The sequence below is a fragment of the Arachis ipaensis genome, chromosome B2, assembly GCF_059453495.1.
Source record: "Arachis ipaensis isolate K30076 ecotype BB chromosome B2, ASM5945349v1, whole genome shotgun sequence".
NCBI classification, from domain to species: Eukaryota; Viridiplantae; Streptophyta; class Magnoliopsida; order Fabales; family Fabaceae; genus Arachis; species Arachis ipaensis.
Window position 1 is genome coordinate 6,528,374 of NC_142437.1, and position 20,120 is coordinate 6,548,493.

The 20,120-nt window shown below is 34.4% G+C and overlaps 2 protein-coding genes across 3 annotated transcripts; both read left to right on the forward strand.

Moving 5' to 3' along the window:
- Positions 1-865: 865 nt before the first annotated feature.
- LOC107624399 (two-component response regulator-like APRR9) lies at positions 866-4,815 on the forward strand. Of its 2 annotated transcripts, none has more exons than XM_016326899.3 (9): positions 866-1,035; positions 1,120-1,398; positions 2,053-2,214; positions 2,301-2,431; positions 2,539-2,685; positions 2,901-3,054; positions 3,144-3,561; positions 3,701-4,253; positions 4,423-4,815. In XM_016326899.3, the coding sequence occupies exons 2-9, from the start codon at positions 1,155-1,157 to the stop codon at positions 4,534-4,536; spliced, it is 1,923 nt and encodes a 640-aa protein (XP_016182385.1). In that variant the 5' UTR covers positions 866-1,035; positions 1,120-1,154; the 3' UTR covers positions 4,537-4,815. The 2 variants fall into 2 exon arrangements, with proteins under 2 accessions (XP_016182385.1, XP_016182402.1); XM_016326916.3 differs by having other exon boundaries at positions 869-1,035; positions 1,197-1,398.
- Positions 4,816-5,164: 349 nt separating this feature from the next.
- On the forward strand, positions 5,165-6,168 carry LOC107624430 (NDR1/HIN1-like protein 12). The gene has a single exon (XM_016326924.3). The coding sequence runs from the start codon at positions 5,305-5,307 to the stop codon at positions 6,049-6,051; it is 747 nt and encodes a 248-aa protein (XP_016182410.1). The 5' UTR covers positions 5,165-5,304; the 3' UTR covers positions 6,052-6,168.
- Positions 6,169-20,120: the final 13,952 nt, after the last annotated feature.

Genomic DNA, 20,120 nt, shown 5'->3' on the forward strand with positions numbered 1-20,120 from the left:
GATAGACTCCTCCACGTGTTATCCAAACTCACCAAGCACAAAATAAATGTCTTTAATAAAAAATTATAAATAATAAATAAAAAAAATAGATCAAACTAAATCCAAGGCATCCTATCCGAGATAGACTCCTCCACGTGTTATCCAAACTCACCACAAGACCAAGAGAAGCAGCTAAAGCCCAAACCCCAACGCCAACACGTGTTCATTGGTGGACCCTAAGAAAGAGAATCCAACTCCTACTCTTTTGCGTAGAAGTTAGAACGCAAGATTAATTTTAAAAAATTATTGTTTTATTTGTATCTGTAATTCTGTATCAATTAAATATTAACACACACTATGTTTTAAATTATTAATTACTTAATTAGTATGAATTAATTTCGATTTATCATAATTTTAAAAAGGAAATTTTTATTACATTCATTCATCTGTAACTTTTATTTGAAACATATACTTGTGATAATAGCTTGATAACCTCGAATGCATAAGGTTAAGAAATCAATTTTCACATTTTCAAAAAAAAATTGGAGATACTATGTGATAAGAAAATTTTAATGTGTAATAATTTATTAGTTAACAATAAATATTTAAAAAAATTAAAAATAAATAAAATTTATTATTTTTTATTAATAATTTTAATTATCAATTTAATTTAATTAGTGTAACAATTTATTTTTAATTCATATTTTTAGATATTATTGATTAATTATTAATTAAAAATAATAAATCCTGCTAAATGGCAAATTAGCTTTTTTTGTTGACATTAAAAAAATTATTATTATTATAAAAAGTAAAATAAAATTGATGGCTGGAATTGAGCCAGGTCAGCATGTCCAGTAGGCAATAGCATTGGACCTTCTGATCATCCATTGAGAATGAGAGAGAGAGAGAAGATATTTTCTGCGATTTTTGCGGTTCACAGAAGAGAGAGAATAGTCAGTGAATAGTAACGCATTGGAAGGCGATTTATTCTTGCGATATTTTCTTACTTGATTTTCTCTTCCCTCCACGCACCTATCTACCTTTTCTGTGAGCGAGGTTCGTTAATCGTTACCTTCCTTCCTTCCTTCCTTTCTACTTTCTCTGTAAAATTTCTCTATCAATGTTAATAATGTAATGTAGCATGTTGTTGTTGTTGTTGTTGTGGTATTTTGAGAATGGATGATGAGGTTCAAGCTTTTACCATTGCTGCTGCTCAGAACGATGACGGTGCAAGCACATCCAGAATGAAAGGGGAGCAAATCGCGAAAAACGAGGACTGTAACGGTAACGGTGGCGGTGAGGAAGTGATTAGGTGGGAGAAGATTCTGGCGCGGAGGGTGGTTAGGGTTTTGGTGGTTGAAGCTGATAACTCTACCCGCCACATCATCACTGCTATTCTTCGAAAATGCAGTTATTCAGGTTCTCTTCTTTTCTTATTTTTGTTATTCATACTCAATGATTCAGTAAAACAAGTTGAAAATTGAAAATTTATCCCCGGAATCATGAAAAATAAATAAACTTCATTAGATCGCAGTTATAAAATTTTATACTAATTATTTGACATTGTTTGATCTATAATGTTTTTTATTTAAATATGATAATTAATTATAATTCAGCTAGATTGATGAGATTAGAATTGCATTCGTATAGTATGATGATTAAAATGTATGCATGGTACTTTTTTTAATCCAAAATAATAATTATAGTAAATTGTGGCACTTTTGTTATTTATATGCTATCTTAAGATGATATTATTTATTATTGTTTTAGTAACTGAAATTAGTTGTGATATATGATATGATATTTTAAATACAGTGTCGATCCAAAATGAATAGCAAAATCACCAATTTAAGGGTCCCTTATCGGATGCCTTTCGAAAATGGACTTCTATTCAACCGTTTTTTATTCTAAAATTTATATATGATATTGATAATAATATTTGGAAGACAAGGGGAAAAAACAACTGATCTATATTAGTATAATTCTTTACATCATTTTGGTGGCTTTTTAGTATAATCTATATGCAGTTAATCTACCCAAAAAAAAAAAAATGCGGTAATTTTTTCCATGCAGTTATTGCTGTTTCTGATGGATTAAAGGCATGGGAAGTATTGAAGAAGAAAGCAACAGACCTAGATCTCATCTTAACAGAAGTGGATTTGCCCGCAATATCCGGATTTGCACTCATTACTTTAATCATGGAACATGATTTTTGTAAAAACATTCCTGTCATAAGTATGTTTTTTACTTGTCGTTGTGTGTTCTTAATTTTGCTATTAGATTTTAAATGGCTAATGGACTAAAGTTTATGTAATATGCAGTGATGTCTTCTCAAGATTCGGTTAACATGGTGTTGAAATGCATGCTAAAAGGTGCAGTCGATTTTCTTATAAAGCCTGTTCGGAGGAATGAGCTTAAGAACTTATGGCGGCATGTATGGAGAAGGCACGCTGTATGTACATCCTTCAACCTCTGTTTTTCTACATGTTTCTTTCTGTTAAAGAGTAGCTTGTTAGTTTAGCTTACAAGTGTCTCTCTCTTTGTATATTGTATATACAGATTGACAAGCCCCCTCAAAATACGACATTTCCAATGGAAAAACTTAAGACTGTTTCGCAAGACAATTCTACAAGCAATCAGTCTAGTGCTTTTGTGGCTTCTTTGCAAGAAAATAATGGATGTGGTGAAAATTTGAGTGAAGCTCATGTAAGTTCAATCCTCAAAATTTAGATTGAATTTGCCTTCTATATGTGTCAATTTTATCTGTTTCACTATGGATGTCACGCTTAATTTTTTATTTTCGTTATTCTATTTATTTACTTTATGGTAATTTGCCAGCACAATAGCACAACTATTTTTAGTTAAGGTTGCCTTTATGAGATTTCAACCATAAATTACATGTTTTGTCAACGATTTAACAGAGCACTTGCACTTCGTCATTTTTGGAAGCTGAGAACGCATGCATGGAAAAACGGCAAGATGCCTCTGAACTGAAATTGAATAATGTTGATGTCGTGCACCATGAGGTGTCCATCAACCATGAAAGTAAATCAAGTAAGCATAATGATGAAATAGGTATGTGTGAGTTCCTCTCATTTTCTATAATTGGTTAAAATATGGTATCCATGGTGTGTTGCTTATTGGCAATTATGTCTTGTATACAGAGAGATCAGTGGGACTTGTATCAGAGTCTGCAATCTGCAACAAATCTCTTAAATCGACAGATTTAATGATAGAAAGAGACCATTGTTTTGCTGAAATCAAAAGCCAAGATGAAGTTCTAAGAGCTGAATCAAGCAGAGCCAATCCTAATATTAATGTAGGGATTCATGGTTGTACCGGTTCAGTGGTGGAGCCCTCTAGAGGAGCTACTGACTGGATGATTGACACATTTGAGAATATCGAAAAACCTATCAATGAAAACTGTAGTTATAGTGGTGATAATACAACCAAGTCTGTTTCAGATACAAAAATGGAACTTTTGTTAAGAAGTGATCTTTCTGATGGCTCATGTAAACAAGCTAGTGAGATAACTGAGGAAAGACAAAGATTGAAACATTCGGACACGTCTGCTTTTTCTAGGTGAGTTCACTGTTTCTTGTTATTTTCTTTTTTATTCTTAATTGATATTGAAATACCAAAGGAATACATCTTGGTATAATGCCTTAATCGGAAAGGCGAAGTTCTTCGCTGAAGAGGGTGACTATATTTCTATATGCAGGTATAGCGGTCATAAATTGTTGCAGCCTTCTTTCCCGTTACCTTTGATTACCTCTTCCAAAGTAACCAACAATGATCAAAATTCTCAAGAATCTCATAAATCATCTGGAAATACTCTAGATACTTGTCAGTATGGAAGCACAGGCAAAAATGAAGAGAACAGGTCCACTCTGGTCATTGGTCAGTATGGACAATTCGAACCAAAATCATCAAGCAATGAATGTGGACTCTTCCCTTTCAGCAAGGCTACTTCTGATATTAAGTCTAAGGAACATTGTAACATTTTATCCTCTACCGGTCAGAGTTCGGGTAACAGTTTATCTTCTGATGCTGCAAAACATAAAAGTAGTATCGCCTATGAAAGCGTAGGCAGTGGAAGTGATGGAAATGATACTTCGAATGTGGTACCCAAGAACAATCCTGAAACTTTTAGCGAGTGTGTTCGCCAAAACTATGATGGATTTGGAGGAACAAACTTTCATCACTTTAGTCAAAGACAAGCGGCCCTAACAAAGTTTCGACTAAAGCGAAAACAGAGATCCTATGGGAAAAAGGTACTGCAACTAGTGTTAGTTACTAAAAAGAGCTTCTCTAACATTATGTATGATTTCTTGGTTTGGAAACTCAAAGAAAGATTCGGAGAACATTATTGGGTACAAGTTCGTTGGCTTGACCTATATTTTAAGATCTTTCAAATGTTTATTGGTTTGATTTCTTGTACAGGTTCGATACGAAACCAGGCAAAGATTGGCCGAGCAGCGCCCTCGAGTGAAAGGGCAGTTTGTCCGTAAAGTACTAGATGGTGATCTGGTACCTGACTCTGGTGGCAATTCGTAATCCTTCTCATTTCCTTAAACTTGCTTGCACTTATAGTTGATTCTAATACTTATTGTTTTAACCATGTGATTAGATGTAGGATTTAGTAGTGTCTCTGGTTGAATTTATTTTTCTTCAATCATCAGGCAACAAGTAGGGTGATAGCTTTAAGCATTCTTCTTGTTTTCATCTGGCTTGTTATTTTAACTATCATTGAACTTTGGAGTTCTGTTATTTATTCTTGTGTGTGTGTTGATTGTGTCCTCGTTTGAGTTGAATACCAATTTAAGGTTGTGAGTATATATATATCTGTGTGTGTGTGTGTGTGTGTGTAAATTCCTGTGCATAAAGAATGATAGCTTCTTGCTTTACATTACTCCACTTGTTATCTTCATTGTTAATTTACTGCATTCTTTTTTCCGTAGTTATATATCAAAAGCAAAGAAATTAAAGAAAAGATAAAAGAAGGTTGAACAAAATGAAAGCAAGGCACAAAACATAAAAAAGAGTAAAACACATAAACAGTATAATTGCACAATAGTGATCAATGTTCAACCATTGATCTTATACTCTAAAATGACATAGCATACACATTTTTAAGCTTTATACTTCGATTCCAAGTCTCCTTATTATTCCATCTCATCATGCTAGAGATTTCGTAATTCACTTTTTTTCACTTCTTAAGTAGCCTCCACAACTCAACACCAAGCCCTCTTTCTCATTTCAAGTTCTCTTCTATATCTATCTCTCTCTCTCTATCTTATCTATCGTAGAAGACATATTCGCATAATGGCAGAACATCGTCCTCATCATCAAATTCAAACTGATGATGATGATGAACCAACCCATCACCACCAACGCCAACATGGTCATCCCCATTTCCAACCAAAAATGAACCCTCATCAGAGGAACATGCACATGGAAAAGCCTAACATGGCTAATCCTCGCTACTATGCTCCCATGAATCGTCCGAAGCGTGAACATTACCTTTGCCTCATTATCACCCTCCTCTTACTTGGCATCATAATCCTCATCATCTGGCTTGCCTACCACCCAACCAAACCCCACTTCATGGTGGCCAGCGCAGCCATCTTTGGCCTCAATGCAACATCACCACCCCTCTTGGCCATCACCATGCAATTTTCAATCCTTATAAGGAACCCTAACCGTCGTGTCTCAATCTATTTTGACAATCTCAATGCATTTGTGTCCTACAGGGACCAACCAATCACACCACGTGTAATGCTACCACCACTTTACCTAGAGAAGCATAGCACAGTTGCATTATCCCCGGTTATCGGAGGGTCGCCAGTGCCAGTTTCGCCAGAGGTGTCAAACGGGTTAATCCAAGATGCAGGTTATGGTGTGGTTGGCCTTAAGCTTGCACTCCTTGGAAGATTGAAGTGGAAAGCTGGTGACATAAGGTCAGCACATTATAGTATCTATGTCAAGTGTGACATGTTGGTGGGTTTGAAGAAAGGTTTTGTGGGACAAGTTCCTCTTCTTGGATCTCCTATCTGTAATGTAGATATGTAATAGAGAATTATTTATATAATTCATTTTTTGTGTATTGATTTAAAATTTATCATCATAGGCTAGATGGAGTTTGACAGTTATTTTAAGTAAAAAATTGCACTCCATTCTCTAATAATAAGATGATAAGTTATAAGTAAATACACACAAAATGAATAATTCTATCAATATTTACTGTGATATATTGGTATATATCTAGGTGTGATAAGGTAAAATGTGTGAATGTTAATCTTGCTCCTCCATTTTGATTTGATTTTTTTTTTCAGAAGAGTCTTGCTTTTTGTAGTTGATTGCATGTGATCACCTAAGGAAGAGATGATAGAACTTTGAAAGTCACATTGATGTACAATATTTTATATTATCATTTTGTCATCATATATATTATAATAAATATTTTAATATTTGGTACTCATATTTTGATTGGTTCCAAATTGTTTCTGATAGGATTTGTAATAATGCTTTAGCCTAAATAGCATTACTTTTTTTTGGTTTTGTTTTTGGGGGGGGGGGGGGGGGGGAGGAGTGTTGCGGTTGGAAGTACATGTAACTTCATGTAGTGAATTTTTTTTATCGCATAAATACATACATCCAATTATATAAAGTGCTTGCTTTTATAAAGTGAAAGGAAACACATACTATGTGCCATTTTAGCTCTTTTTGTCTTTGCTTGTTGGCAGGAAAAGAGATAATTGAACTTATTCGGTAAGGAAGGAAGAAAGAGAGGTTAAATTAGTGTTGAATCTTTGTTAAACAAGACATATTATAAAGACAAGAAAATTAGTATTAGAGACAAGAAAATTCAATGTACTTTAGTTTTAATGGTAGAGGATACAAATCTTATTCATGAATAAGTGGGGGTTTCCGAAATTTGATTCATTACTTGCAAAAAAAAAAAAAAAAAAAACTAATAATTCATTTACAGCAATATACTCCTTAGCTTTGACATTTTTTGGGGTCTAAATTTTTGGAAGAAGTTGTAAATAATTTACTCTACATTGTTATATTAATAGTATATTAGGATTAGTAATTCACGAACTTTATCCTAGAATATAGTTTTTTCTTTTTTTTCACGTATCATCAGCATTTTCATAATAAACTTAATAGAATTTTGCTAATAAATGTTTTTATAAAATATTAGAATAGTTATTAGGCCTTTTTAATATAAAAAAGAATAATAACAAGCTAAAAGTTAAACATTTTCTATACATTTATTAGAAAAAAGAATATATTTTAAAAATTTTCAACTGAAATTACCTTGCCAAATATCCTAAAAAAATTCAATTAAAATTACAAGAATAATGTGGCGTAGAGATAATATTTAATTTGATTCTCGAATTTGTATGCGAATTTCAATTTAGTCCTTAAAATTTTAATTGTCTTTATTTAATTTTTAAATTTTGCAAACATGACTCATATTAGTCTTTGAAATCATTTTCAATGTACATAACTACATATATTAACGGAACACTAATATAGACAATCAAATGTTATGCTTGACCCTGTTAAAATGATGTGGTTTTGGTTTTAGGACTTAAATAGCAATAAAAAAAAATTGTAAGTGATGTTTATAGAAATTTTTTCTCCCAAAAAGCAAGTGGTGCAGTATTATTTTCTGACTATTTGAATACTAAAATTGTATTATTTTATAAGTTCTGTAGTATTTGACTGGCTATATTAATATTTTATTAATGTTTATGTGTATAAAATTCTCTCAAAAATTAATATGAATTATACTTATAAAGTTTAAAATTTAAATAAAGATAATTAAAATATTAGAGATTAAATTAAAATTTATGTATAAATTTAGAGGCAAAATTAAGTGTTATTTCATTTAAGGTGCCTGTCTTAAATTGCTGCGATATTGATGAGATGTTGATAGTACTCATATATATATATATATATATATTGTTAAGTGTGCATGGTTGATTTGTCCACGAATTAAATAAATTAGACTGCAACTTTGTTACTCATCAACTATTAATTGGGAAGTTCCTTGTACTCATCACTACATATAAGGCATTTATTAAAGCTCAATTTTTATGGACCAGTAAACAAAGCTTAGTAGTATATTTTTATGAATGCTGAACCAACGGAGATTGATTTAAGTGGTAAGCTGATCGAATTCGTTTAAACAAATTTCGATTTCAAAGTTTAGTGTATGTAATTATTTTGTTGGGAGACTTACTCACCACAGCAAGGTACGTCACTTGAGTCGGGTCCAAATTATATTTTATTTTCCTTCCTTACAACCCAAGAAAGGACAAAAAAAAATTATATATTTTATGAATGCTGAACTAAATTTTCAAAACTCATGATTTATACTTTATAGCACATGGAATGAATCTATGAAGGAGAAAATTAGTCCAGTATAGAATGCTCATAGTAATATTTAAATCATATATAAATATATTATGGGATTATCAGTTATTAACATATTTTTAACAAATTATTTTACACTTTTAAATTAGTGTTACAATATTTCAGAATATATAAAAATTCTCATAAGGTTAAAAAAAACCTTTGAATATATGAATTTTTTATAAGTCTCTACCAAAGAAAAAAATATAGAATAGTTTTAACAGTTCCGTTATATATACAAATTTTTTTGATAAACAAGTCTAAACAAATTAACTCTAACTCAACAAAACCTACTTACATAACGCACACGTGAAATTATGATATTTTTCTTCGCGTTTCTCCTCCAATATTTGTATCTCGTGTTCCTCCTTCTCCTCCTTTCTTCTTTGTCAACTTTTTTTTTTTCGTTCCTCCTCTTTTTTCTTTGCGTTCATTCTTCTTCGCGTGTTTAATCCTCATCGTTGTTCTTTTTATTGCTGCATTTTTTTCCTCCTCCTCTTTCTATTGATTTTGTAACATTATGTATTTTTTTCTTCTTTGTTTGATTTTTTCCTCACAAGAAGAATTATAAGAAAATAAATTAAGAAGATGAAGAAGAAGGAGCAGCAGAAGATGGGGAGGAGGAAGAGGAAGAGTTTTGAATTCTGCAGAATTTATCAGAATACAAATACATCGAAAGTTTTCCAAATACACCGAAACGAGAATGGAACAGATTTATCACAATGATAATTCAGATTTAGAACTCTTACACCGAAAGTTTGCTACAAATGCACAAAAATGTTTATTTTAATGCATTTTTTTTTTCTTTTTTCCCCTTATTTCTTTCTTTCTTTTAGTTTAATGAATGTAGGTTCATCATCTTTCAAGTAATTTTGAAGCATTATGTGTTTCTTCTTTCTTTGTTTGATTTTCTTGTTTTTATTCTTGTTAAGAGAGTAAAACAAAAAGAAACTTGAGAAGGTAAAACAAGAAAGAAAAGATAAATAAGAAAAAAAAGAGATAATGATGATGATGAAAAAGAAGAAAAAGTATCAGCAGAAGATGAAGAGGAGGAGGAGGAAGAGTTTTGAATTATGCAAAACTTATCAGAATATAAATACACCGAAAATTTTTCAAAATACATCGAAAGTTTTTTAAAATACACCGAAACGAGAATGGAACATGTTGAGTTTGGAAAACTTGAAATATGATGATGATCAAACATTGTTAAAAATAATAAATTACAAAATTATTAAATAAAATTTTAATTCAAAATTAGCTGATTAATAATTTTGTTAATATGCAGATTTCTGTTGGGCCAAAAATCACAACAAGCCCAATGTAATATTCAGTCTTGTACAAAATTCTATTTGATGAATGGTTGAATTATTACTATGTTAGTTGGGCCAGAAAATTACTGAGCAAGCCCAATTAAATCTTTGTTTCAAGACCAACAAGGCTTGGTCCGAATTAAAAAGAAAGAAGGAAGGAGTAGTGCATGTTTGGTTTGGTTACCCACTCTCCTCTTTGAATGGAATTCAAATTCATTTAACTTAGTTTAATTGCATTAGTAATAGGAGAGAGAAAATTCAAAATTGATTTGATTGCATTAAATGACTCCACGTTACTTTATGCATAGAAGAAAGGAAGTGGACTTTAATTGATTTTAATTCACTCATTACTTCCAAAGTTTTCTCTTTCTTCTCTCTCTTCTCTCTCTAGTTTTCGGTTACTTCACTGACAGGAAAGAAGCTTGTAGAAGCAAGCTAGCAGAGGAAGAAGAACAAAAGCTATGAAGAAGCAAGCGGCCATGGTGATGATGGCCCTTGCAGAAAGAAGATCTACAGTATGGTGTGGCTAGGATTTTTGCCAGTAAAAAAAAGAATTGGAAATAAAGTCTCAAGATCTCCATGCCTAAAATGGTTGCCATCTGATTCAGTCAAAGAGGAAGATCTCTGAAGTGAAGCTCGTCTCTACTTTTTGTTCATCCATCACAGAAAGTAGCTACTGTAGCTACGTGGAGAAGAAGCAAAAATAGAGCAGATGGAGCTGTCAAGCATAAAGGGTTCATCAAGAGTCAGAATTCTTTCTTGGAGACAAAGTCTAGATGGAAGACTCAGATTGATGACGCTTGATGAGAAGGGATGAGAGAGAGATAATTGCATGTTGATTTGCGTTCGGTTTCCCTCTCTCTTCTCTCTGTCCGAACCGATTTTGATGTTTGAAGAAGAAGAAGTTGGCTCGGTTGAACCGTTTCAACCTTGGAAGCTTTCCCTTCTATAATAAGGGTGAACGGCCAAGACTTGAGACAAGAAAAGTAAGCACAGAGTTCGCATAGCTACCCAAGCTAACAGAAGTTCTTCTCCTTCAATGTGTTTCATTTTGTATTTTCTTTAAGTTTTGTCTGTCTGAGTCTCATGGTGAAAAAGGCAAACTATGTGAGGTTTGTAAGAAAAAGCCAATGAGTGGAAAAAGGCAAAGGGTACAAAATTAAAGAAAAAGCCATAGATTTCTTAGAGGTCCTTTGTACATCTGTGTTATGTATCATGATTCTGTGGGAATTCCCTTGCAAGTTGGGTTAGCACTTAGCAATTGAAAGCTTGGTAGGTGACCAAGTCAAGTTCAGGATTGGGGATAGATTCTGGACTTGTCCCAGATAGGAAGGGTAGTTCCTAGGGAGAATTGGTGTTTGTAATCAAAGATGATTATAGTAAAATTCCATCATTGTTGTGATGGAGACTGAATGTAGGCTGTATTGCACTTAACAGCTGAACCAGGATACTTCTTGTTGTGATTCTCTCTCACTCTTCTACTCCATTTCTGTTTTTGTTGCGTAGGAGACAAAATTGAAAAATATCTCCTGACTGGTTATGAGACAAAAAAAATGTCTCTTGACTAGTTACGAGACAAAAATAAGAAAAATCTCCTGAAGCTATTTCAAAGGGCAGAAAGTAATACTCAGCAAAAAGGGGCTAAGATTCAACCCCCTCTTCTCTTAGCCACTGATTACCATCAATTGGTATCAGAGCTTGGTCTCAAAGAGATCAAGCTTTGTAGCTTGGAGAAAAGATCCTGATGGCAGAGAACAGTGGCTCAAACCTGGTGGTCTATACGTTGACAGAAGGACAGTCAAGCAACAGACCTCCACTCTTCAATGGAAAGAACTACACCTATTGGAAGGAAAGAATGAAGATTTTTGTTCAATCAGTAGATTACAGACTCTGGAAAATAATCCTGGAAGGTCTTCAATTTCCAACCACTACAGGAGCTAATGGTGTGGTTTCTCTGAAGAGTGAAGCCAGCTGGACAGAAGAAGACAGAAAAAAGGTGGAGCTCAACGCCAAAGCTATCAACTTGCTCAACTGTGCGATCAGCTTCGAGGAGTACCGACGGGTATCAAGATGCACAACGAGAAAGAAAATCTGGGACAATCTTCAAATCACTCATCAAGGTACAACCCTTGTAAAGAAGACCAGAATAGACATGCTGAACAGAGAATATGAAATATTCTCAATGAAGGAAAGAGAATCGATAGATGAACTATTTGAAAGATTCAACATCATCATCAATGGCTTGGATGCTATGGGGATCACATATCCTGAATCTGTGATTGTGAGAAAAATTTTGAGAAGTCTCACAAAATAGTGGGAAACTAAGGCAATAGTGATATCTGAGAGTAGCGGCCTTGATTCTATGACTTATGATGATTTGAGAGGGAATTTACTTGCCTTTGAAAACATATATTTGAAAAAAGATACAAAAAGGAAAGGAATAGCTCTCAAATCTGTTACTAACCCTCTGGATGATGAATCCAGTGATAACTCATATGAAAATGATTTTGTTTTGTTTGCTAAGAAATTCAGAAAAATGGTGAAACTGAAGGAAAGGTGCAAAGGAAGCGGCTCAAGAAAACCAAAGAAAGACTTCAGTAAAGTGATCTGCTACAACTGCAAAGAGGCTGGACACTTCAAATCTGATTACCCTAAACTAAAGAAGGAGGAGAAGCCAAAGAAGGGAAAGAAGAAAGGACTGATGGCCTCTTGGGAAGACTTGGAAAACGACTCTGATGAAGATGAAGAATCGAAAACCAAGTCTCAAACTTGCCTCATGGCAAATCACATAGAGCAGGTAGTTTTTCATAACCCTGACACTGAAGATCTTCATATCATGATCGATCATCTTTCTGAAAAAATCAGATGCTTCCTAAGTGAAAACCAAGATCTTGAGTCACAAATTTCTATTCTAAAAGCTGAAAATGGTTTTCTCAAAGATAAATTAAGGGAAGTTGAAACTGCTGTGGATCTTGTTGAAGAAAACAAGCAGTTGAAAGCTCAACTTAAAAGTTGTGAATACCACCATTCTGTGACTACTAATCTAAACTATTTTGAAGAAAATGAGTGGCTTTATAAAGAGATAAAGAGACTTAAAGAAGACTTAGCCAATTTTACTCAAAGTTCAGAAAATTTAAATCAACTCTTGACTAGTCAAAAACCTCTTTATGATAAAGCTGGGTTGGGATTTCATAAAACTGCCAAATTTTTTGAGAAACCTTCTTTTGCAAACATGGCATCATCTTCAAACGATGTAAGGTTTCAAAACCCAACAAGCTTTGTAAAAACAGCAACTCATAGATTTTGTAGATTATGCAACCAGAATGGACATTTTCCTATTCAGTGTTTCTTTGGTGAAAGAATGATTGGAAATAAAGTTTGTAAAATTGTTTGTGACTATAATGGCTTGGGACAAAGAAGATGGTTTAACGTCAAAGGATCCAAAAAGATGTGGATATCTAAGGTCACTTGAGCTTATTTTGTAGGTGTGCCTAACATCCAAGCGAAAGGACAACATGTGGTATATGGATAGTGGATGTTCTAGGCATATGACCAGAAAGACAACCTTCTTCATTAAGCTTGATGAGTATGATAGAGGGTTTGTCACTTTCGGTGATAATGGAAAAGGAAAGATAGTGGCCATAGGTAAAGTTGGTAAGAGTTTTTCCTTCATAAATGATGTTTTACTTGTTAATGGGCTGAAACACAATTTACTAAGCATTAGCCAATTATGTGATCTTAGATATGAAGTTATTTTTAGAAAATTGGATTGCTTAGTTATTTGTGAAAAATCTGGAGAAATTTTGTTTGAAGCTAAAAGGTGTAATAATGTGTATGAATTGACTCTTGAGGATTTAAAAGATCAAAAAGTAGTATGCTTTACATCACTTAAATTTGAAAAATGGCTTTGGCATAAGAAATTAGGTCATGCAAGCATGTACCAAATTTCTAAGCTTGTTAAGAAAAACTTGGTGAGAGGAATTCCTAACATTAAATTTGATAAGGATATTACTTGTGATGCGTGCTTGTCATTTAGGCAAACAAGTAAAATCATCTTTTAAACCAAAAGATGGAATCTCCACTAAAAGGCCATTAGAAATGTTGCACATTGATCTTTTTTGTCCCACTAGAACTCAAAGTTTAGGAGGAAAACATTATGGTTTGGTGGTGGTGGATGACTACTCTAGATTCGGTTGGGTACTCTTCCTAGCTCATAAGAATGATGCTTTCCATGCTTTTTCAACTCTTTGTAAAAGGATTCAAAATGAAAAAGATTTGAAAATTGCCCACTTGAGAAGTGATAATGGAAAAGAATTTGAAAATCAAGATTTTAAAAAATTCTGTGATGATTTTGAAATTGCACATAACTTTTCATGTTCTAGGACTCCTCAACAAAATGGGGTAGTTGAAAGAAGGAATAGAAGCCTTCAAGAAATGACTAGGGCTATGCTTTGTGAAAATGCTGTTCCAAATTTTTTGTGGGCTGAAGCTGTAAATACAGCTTGTTATATTTTGAATAGGACTATCATTCGAAAAGGATTAAAGAAAAATCCTTATGAGCTATGGAAAGGAACCCCACCTAATCTTAAGTATTTTCACATATTTGGATGCAAATGTTTTGTACTTAACAATAAAGAAAATCTTGGAAAATTTGATCTAAAATCCTATGAAGGAATGTTTGTTGGATACTCCACCACTAGCAAAGCATTTAGAATTTACCTCAAGGAACATAGAACCATAGAAGAATCCATACATGTGTCATTTTGTGATACTAATTCAATTTTCAGTGCCCTTTTAGATGATGATACAGGAAGTGAAGCTGATATGAACCATCAACCAAGTCAAGAAAGTCCTAATACTGTCCCAAGTGAAGAATCTGTCCGTCTAGAAATGTCTCATCAGGATGGAGGAGACATTTCAGTTTTGTCTCCTGAACCAGTCAGAGAATCCGGAACAGAACAATCTGCTGAAACTCATCAAGGCAGATCCTTACCTCACAGGCCAAGAGAATGGAAGTTTTTGAAGGGTTACCCCCATGATTTTATCATTGGTGATCCTTCCCAAGGCGTACACACTAGATCCTCAAGCAAGAAGCAATTGAAAGCTAGCAATGTTGTCTTCTTGTCCCAATTGGAACCTCTCAATGTGAAGCAAGCTCTTGAAGACCCCTCTTGGGTCAAAGCCATGGAAGAAGAGCTAGCTCAATTTGAAAATAATGAGGTTTGGACACCTGTACCAAATCCAAATAGTAAGAAGGTAACCGGTACAAAGTGGATCTTTAAAAATAAATTGGGTGAGGATGGTAGTGTTGTTCGTAACAAGGCTAGATTAGTGGCCCAATGTTACGATCAAGAGGAAGGTATTGATTTTGATGAGTCATTTGCCCCGGTAGCTAGAATGGAAGCAATTAGGTTGCTTCTTGCCTATGCTGCCCACAAGGGATTTAGAATGTTCCAAATGGATGTTAAACGTGTTTTCCTTAATGGTTTTATAGATAGGGAAGTATTTGTAGCTCAACTCTCTGGTTTTGAAAGTAAAGAATTTCTAAATCATGTTTTTAAACTATCAAAGGCTCTTTATGGCCTTAGGCAAGCTCCAAGAGCTTGGTATGAAAGGCTTATTGCCTTCTTGTTGGAAAATAAATTTCAAAGGGGCACCACCGACACTACTTTGTTTATAAAAGAATCTAATGATGATATTTTGCTTGTTCAAGTTTATGTGGATGACATAGTATTTGGTTCGGCCAATGAAACCTTGTGTGAAGAGTTTGGAAAACTTTTGACTAGTGAAGAGTTTAATGGGAGAACTAATATTCTTTCTTGGTCTCCAAATTAAACAAACTCCTAGTGGCATTTTTATTCACCAAGGTAAATATGCAAAAGAATTAATCAAGAAATTTGGCCTAGAAAGTTCCAAACCAATATACTAAACTTGAAAAGGATGAAAATGGCAAAGATGTGGATGAAATACGGTATAGAAGAATGATAGGCTCACTCAGGTATCTTACATCCTCTAGGCCGGATATTGTTCAAAGTATGGGTGTATGCTCAAGGTTTCAATCTCATCCAAAAGAATCACATCTTTCGGCTATCAAAAGAATCATTAGATACATTAAGGGAACATGTGACTTTGGCTTATGGTATCCTAGATCTAATGATTTTTGTGCAGTAGGGTTTTGTGATGCAGATTATGCGGGAGATTAGGTGGATAGAAGAAGCACATCCAGAATGTGTTGCTTCCATGGAAGCTCACTAAACATGTGGTCAAGTAAGAAACAAGCCACTGTTGCTCTATCCACAGCTGAAGCTGAATACATATCTGCCTCTGCGTGTTGTTCTCAATTAATTTGGTTAAAAACTCAGTTAGAGGATTATAAATTGAAAATCAATAGCATACCTTTATTCTGTGATAATATGAGTGAAATAAACATTTCAAAAAATCCTGTTCTGCACTCTAGAACTAAGCACATTGAAGTTAGATATCATTTTATTAGATAACCTGTGCAAAAAGGTACTTTGATATTCAATTTGTGAAATCTGAAGAACAACTTGCTGATATATTCACAAAACCATTGTGTGAAGATAGGTTCTGTTCATTAAGGAATAGTTTGGGTATGTTGGATTTAAGTTTTGTTGAAAAATTGTGATTTTGATAAATCTGTTTGTTTTTGTCTCGTAGGAAGCAAGGAGACAAATCTGGATAAGCAAGCCATGAAATAGGGGGAGACTAAACACTGCGTTTCTGAACATAAGGCCTACCAAACTCTCTTGGACCCACTCCATGACTCTGGCCCGTTTTCAGTTGTTCATCACATTTTCTTTAAAATAATTTTTTTTGGAGGTTATCACATCATATCTTGATAGGGGGAGTTCATGTCAAATCATAATCTTTTCCCTTATTCCCTCTCTTGATTCAAGGAAAAGATCTTTCAGTTACTTTTTAATTTTAAAAACTTCCTTGATGATAACCTCTCCATTAAATGCCCATTATTCTAATAAACCTCTCTCCACTTAGAATTTAATGCAGTTGCAACCTCTCTCCACATTCTAATCTATTCGGCCATCCCTTCATCTTCTCACTCTATACCTCTTCCACCATCATCATGAGAAAGAAGTTGGCTACAAGAAAAAGTAACCGAACCTGTTCTTCCAAAATTCTTCCATCCTCCTCTGCACCCCAAACTCACACCCATATTCACATACACTCTGCCTCATCCTCTTCACCATCCCCCTCTTCACATTCAACCGAAGCCTTGAAGAAGAAAGTCATTCATCAAAGAACTTCTTCATGAAAGAAGATTGGAAAGGAGAAAGGGCCTATGGCCAAAGAAGAAGAAATCTCTCAATCATCTCCACCCCCTTCACCTCCAAGGCAATCAACGCCTCATCCCTCTGGCCAAAGTTCTCAGAGATCAAAGAAATATATTCTCTGCAACACTAGAGAACCAACAAACCTGGATTCGCTAGACTTCAAAAATAAGTTCAACAAGAATCATTCTCACTTCGATCCGGCTCGGTTCAACTCTTGTGCTGCCTACGAGTTCTAGTCAACCGTCATTTGTGTGCATCTCACATAGTGAACCTGGAGACTCTGAGTGCAAAAGGAATTAATTTTTCTACTCTGTTTGACAATCTCAAGTGGACTCCACTGTTCAAGATTTAAAAGCCTGTTTATCCAAATCTGGTTCGCGAGTTTTACGCGAACATGATGTACCATGATGGAGCGATTCATTCTTATGTCAAGAAGGTGCATCTGACTTTAAACAGAGAGACTATCAGTGCTGCATTAGGGTATACAGATGAAGGAGCCACAGCATATATATCAGGGAAGTGGGACTCTCAAGTTGGGATTTCCTATTAGATTGCCCTAACTCAAGTTTGTGAAAATTTCTCTACACTAGATGGGACTGTTCTGACTCATAAGGCTCTTGGTCCAGTGAGAGCTCTGCTTCACCGAATTATCAACCACATTTTGATGCCCAGAGCGGCTCCTATCAGAGAGTAACAATTTGTGATATCCTAGTTCTCTTTGCTATTCTTACTTCATCATCTATTTCATTTTCTTATTTAATGGTGCGTCACATGTGGGACTGTGTACGCAGTGATAAAAAGGTGAATCTGCCTTATGGTATTTTTCTCACATGTATCTTTGAACATTTTCATGTTGATTTAATCAATGAGCCTGTAGAAAATAAGGTGTCTACCATCAAAGGAGGAGGAGTTTCTGAACCCGTGAAAGGAAATAAAGGAAAAAGCTCGATGCCCTCCATGTCTTCGGATAGTAATCTTGAAAGCCGCCTTCTGAGCCATCTAAGCTTACTGAATCCATCAAGGACATTCTAAATGAGCTTTCAAACATGTGCAATTTGATGGTGCGTTCATGCAAAGAAGCTCGTAAGCATACCTACAAAAATGAGAAAGTATGGACCAAATGTAATGAAAGAATCAACTTGCTGCTCAAGAGCTTTGAAAAGGATATGGCTCACTCCGACAATGATCTCTCTGACTCTGATGTAAATCTGTCTGATGCCTAACTATTAGGCTCTCTGCTACCCAGTTTTTTGAACAAACTCTATTTTACTGCTCCTTTGGCTTTAGTATTTTTTTTTTGAACTGTTTGTTTATGGATGACTGTACTCGGCCACTTTGAACTCCTTTGTTTCTGTTAATCAAATATTTTGCATATCCATCTGGCTGATTTTATTTTGCATCCCTCTTGATGACAAAGGGGGAGGAAAGGTGAAAAAGGGGCTGATCCAATGATTTTTTTTTATTTTGTTGTTGTTGATATAATGATTTTCTGATAATGCTGCTCTAACAATTATTCTGCCAATTTTTGATATGTTGAATGAACTGTGTATTGCTGGATTTTTTGCTTGATTGAATTGATTGGCAGGAAATCTTTTTGACAGGAATTATTTTTAAACATGTTAATATGAAGTATGTTGAGTCTTGGTTATTTGTTGAAATGTACTCTGAAGGTACTCAGGCATACTTTAAGTTTATTTTTATTGTGAGCAGAAAATTATTTAGAAGATAACAAATCAAGTTTTGATTATCATTTTACATCTGCTCAAAAATCAAGTTGTTCAACATGTTATTAATATTCCATATGTTGAATACATTGTAATCTTTTGGAACTATATTAAGCTTGTTCTAAGCATGTTACAGGTAATACTTCCACTGATAAAAATAGCACATATCAAGGGGGAGCTATGTGACAAATGGAAAGGGGGAGGATCCAAAAATCTTCAAGGAAGTACTCATAATCCTTACCCTTTTTCAATTCAATTTTTAATAATGTCTGTCATCAAAGGGGAGATTGTTGAGTTTGGAAAACTTGAAATATGATGATGATCAAATATTGTTAAAAATAATAAATTACAAAATTATTAAATTGAATTTTAATTCAAAATTAGCTGATTAATAATTTTGTTAATATGCAGATTTCTGTTGGGCCGAAAATCACAACAAGCCCAATGTAATATTTAGCCTTGTACAAAATTCTATTTGATGAATGGCTGAATTATTACTATGTTAGTTGGGCCAGGAAATCATTGAGCAAGCCCAATTAAATCTTTGTTTCAAGACCAACAAGGCTTGGTCCGAATTAAAAAGAAAGAAGGAAGGAGTAGTGCATGTTTGGTTTGGTTACCCACTCTCCTCTTTGAATGGAATTCAAATTCATTTAACTTGGTTTAATTGCATTAGTAATAGGAGAGAGAAAATTCAAAATTGATTTGATTGCATTAAATGACTCCACGTTACTTTATGCATAGAAGAAAGGAAGTGGACTTTAATTGATTTTTATTCACTCATTACTTCCAAAGTTTTCTCTTTCTTCTCTCTCTTCTCTCTCTAGTTTTCGGTCACTTCACTGGTAGGAAAGAAGCTTGTAGAAGCAAGCTATCAGAGGAAGAAGAACAAAAGCTATGAAGAAGCAAGCGGCCATGGTGATGATGGCCCTTGCAGAAAGAAGATCTACAGTATGGTGTGGCTAGGATTTTTGCCAGTAAAGGAAAGAATTGGAAATAAAGTCTCAAGATCTCCATGCCTAAAATGGTTGCCATCTGATTCAGTCAAAGAGGAAGATCTCTGAAGTGAAGCTCGTCTCTACTTTTTGTTCATCCATCACAGAAAGTAGCTACTGTAGCTACGTGGAGAAGAAGCAAAAATAGAGTAGATGGAGCTGTCAAGCATAAAGGGTTCATCAAGAGTCAGAATTCTTTCTTGGAGACAAAGTCTAGATGGAAGACTCAGATTGATGACGCTTGATGAGAAGGGATGAGAGAGAGATAATTGCATGTTGATTTGCGTTCGGTTTCCCTCTCTCTTCTCTCTGTCCGAACCGGTTTTGATGTTTAAAGAAGAAGAAGTTGGCTCGGTTGAACTGTTTCAACCTTGG

Coding starts and splice junctions, on each gene's coding strand:
- LOC107624430 (XM_016326924.3), top strand. CDS start 5,305: ATGGCAGAACATCGTCCTCATCATCAAATTCAAACTGATGATGATGAT.
- LOC107624399 (XM_016326899.3), top strand. CDS start 1,155: ATGGATGATGAGGTTCAAGCTTTTACCATTGCTGCTGCTCAGAACGAT. Junction 1,399..2,052: donor TCGAAAATGCAGTTATTCAG/GTTCTCTTCTTT, acceptor TTTTCCATGCAG/TTATTGCTGTTTCTGATGGA. Junction 2,215..2,300: donor TAAAAACATTCCTGTCATAA/GTATGTTTTTTA, acceptor TGTAATATGCAG/TGATGTCTTCTCAAGATTCG.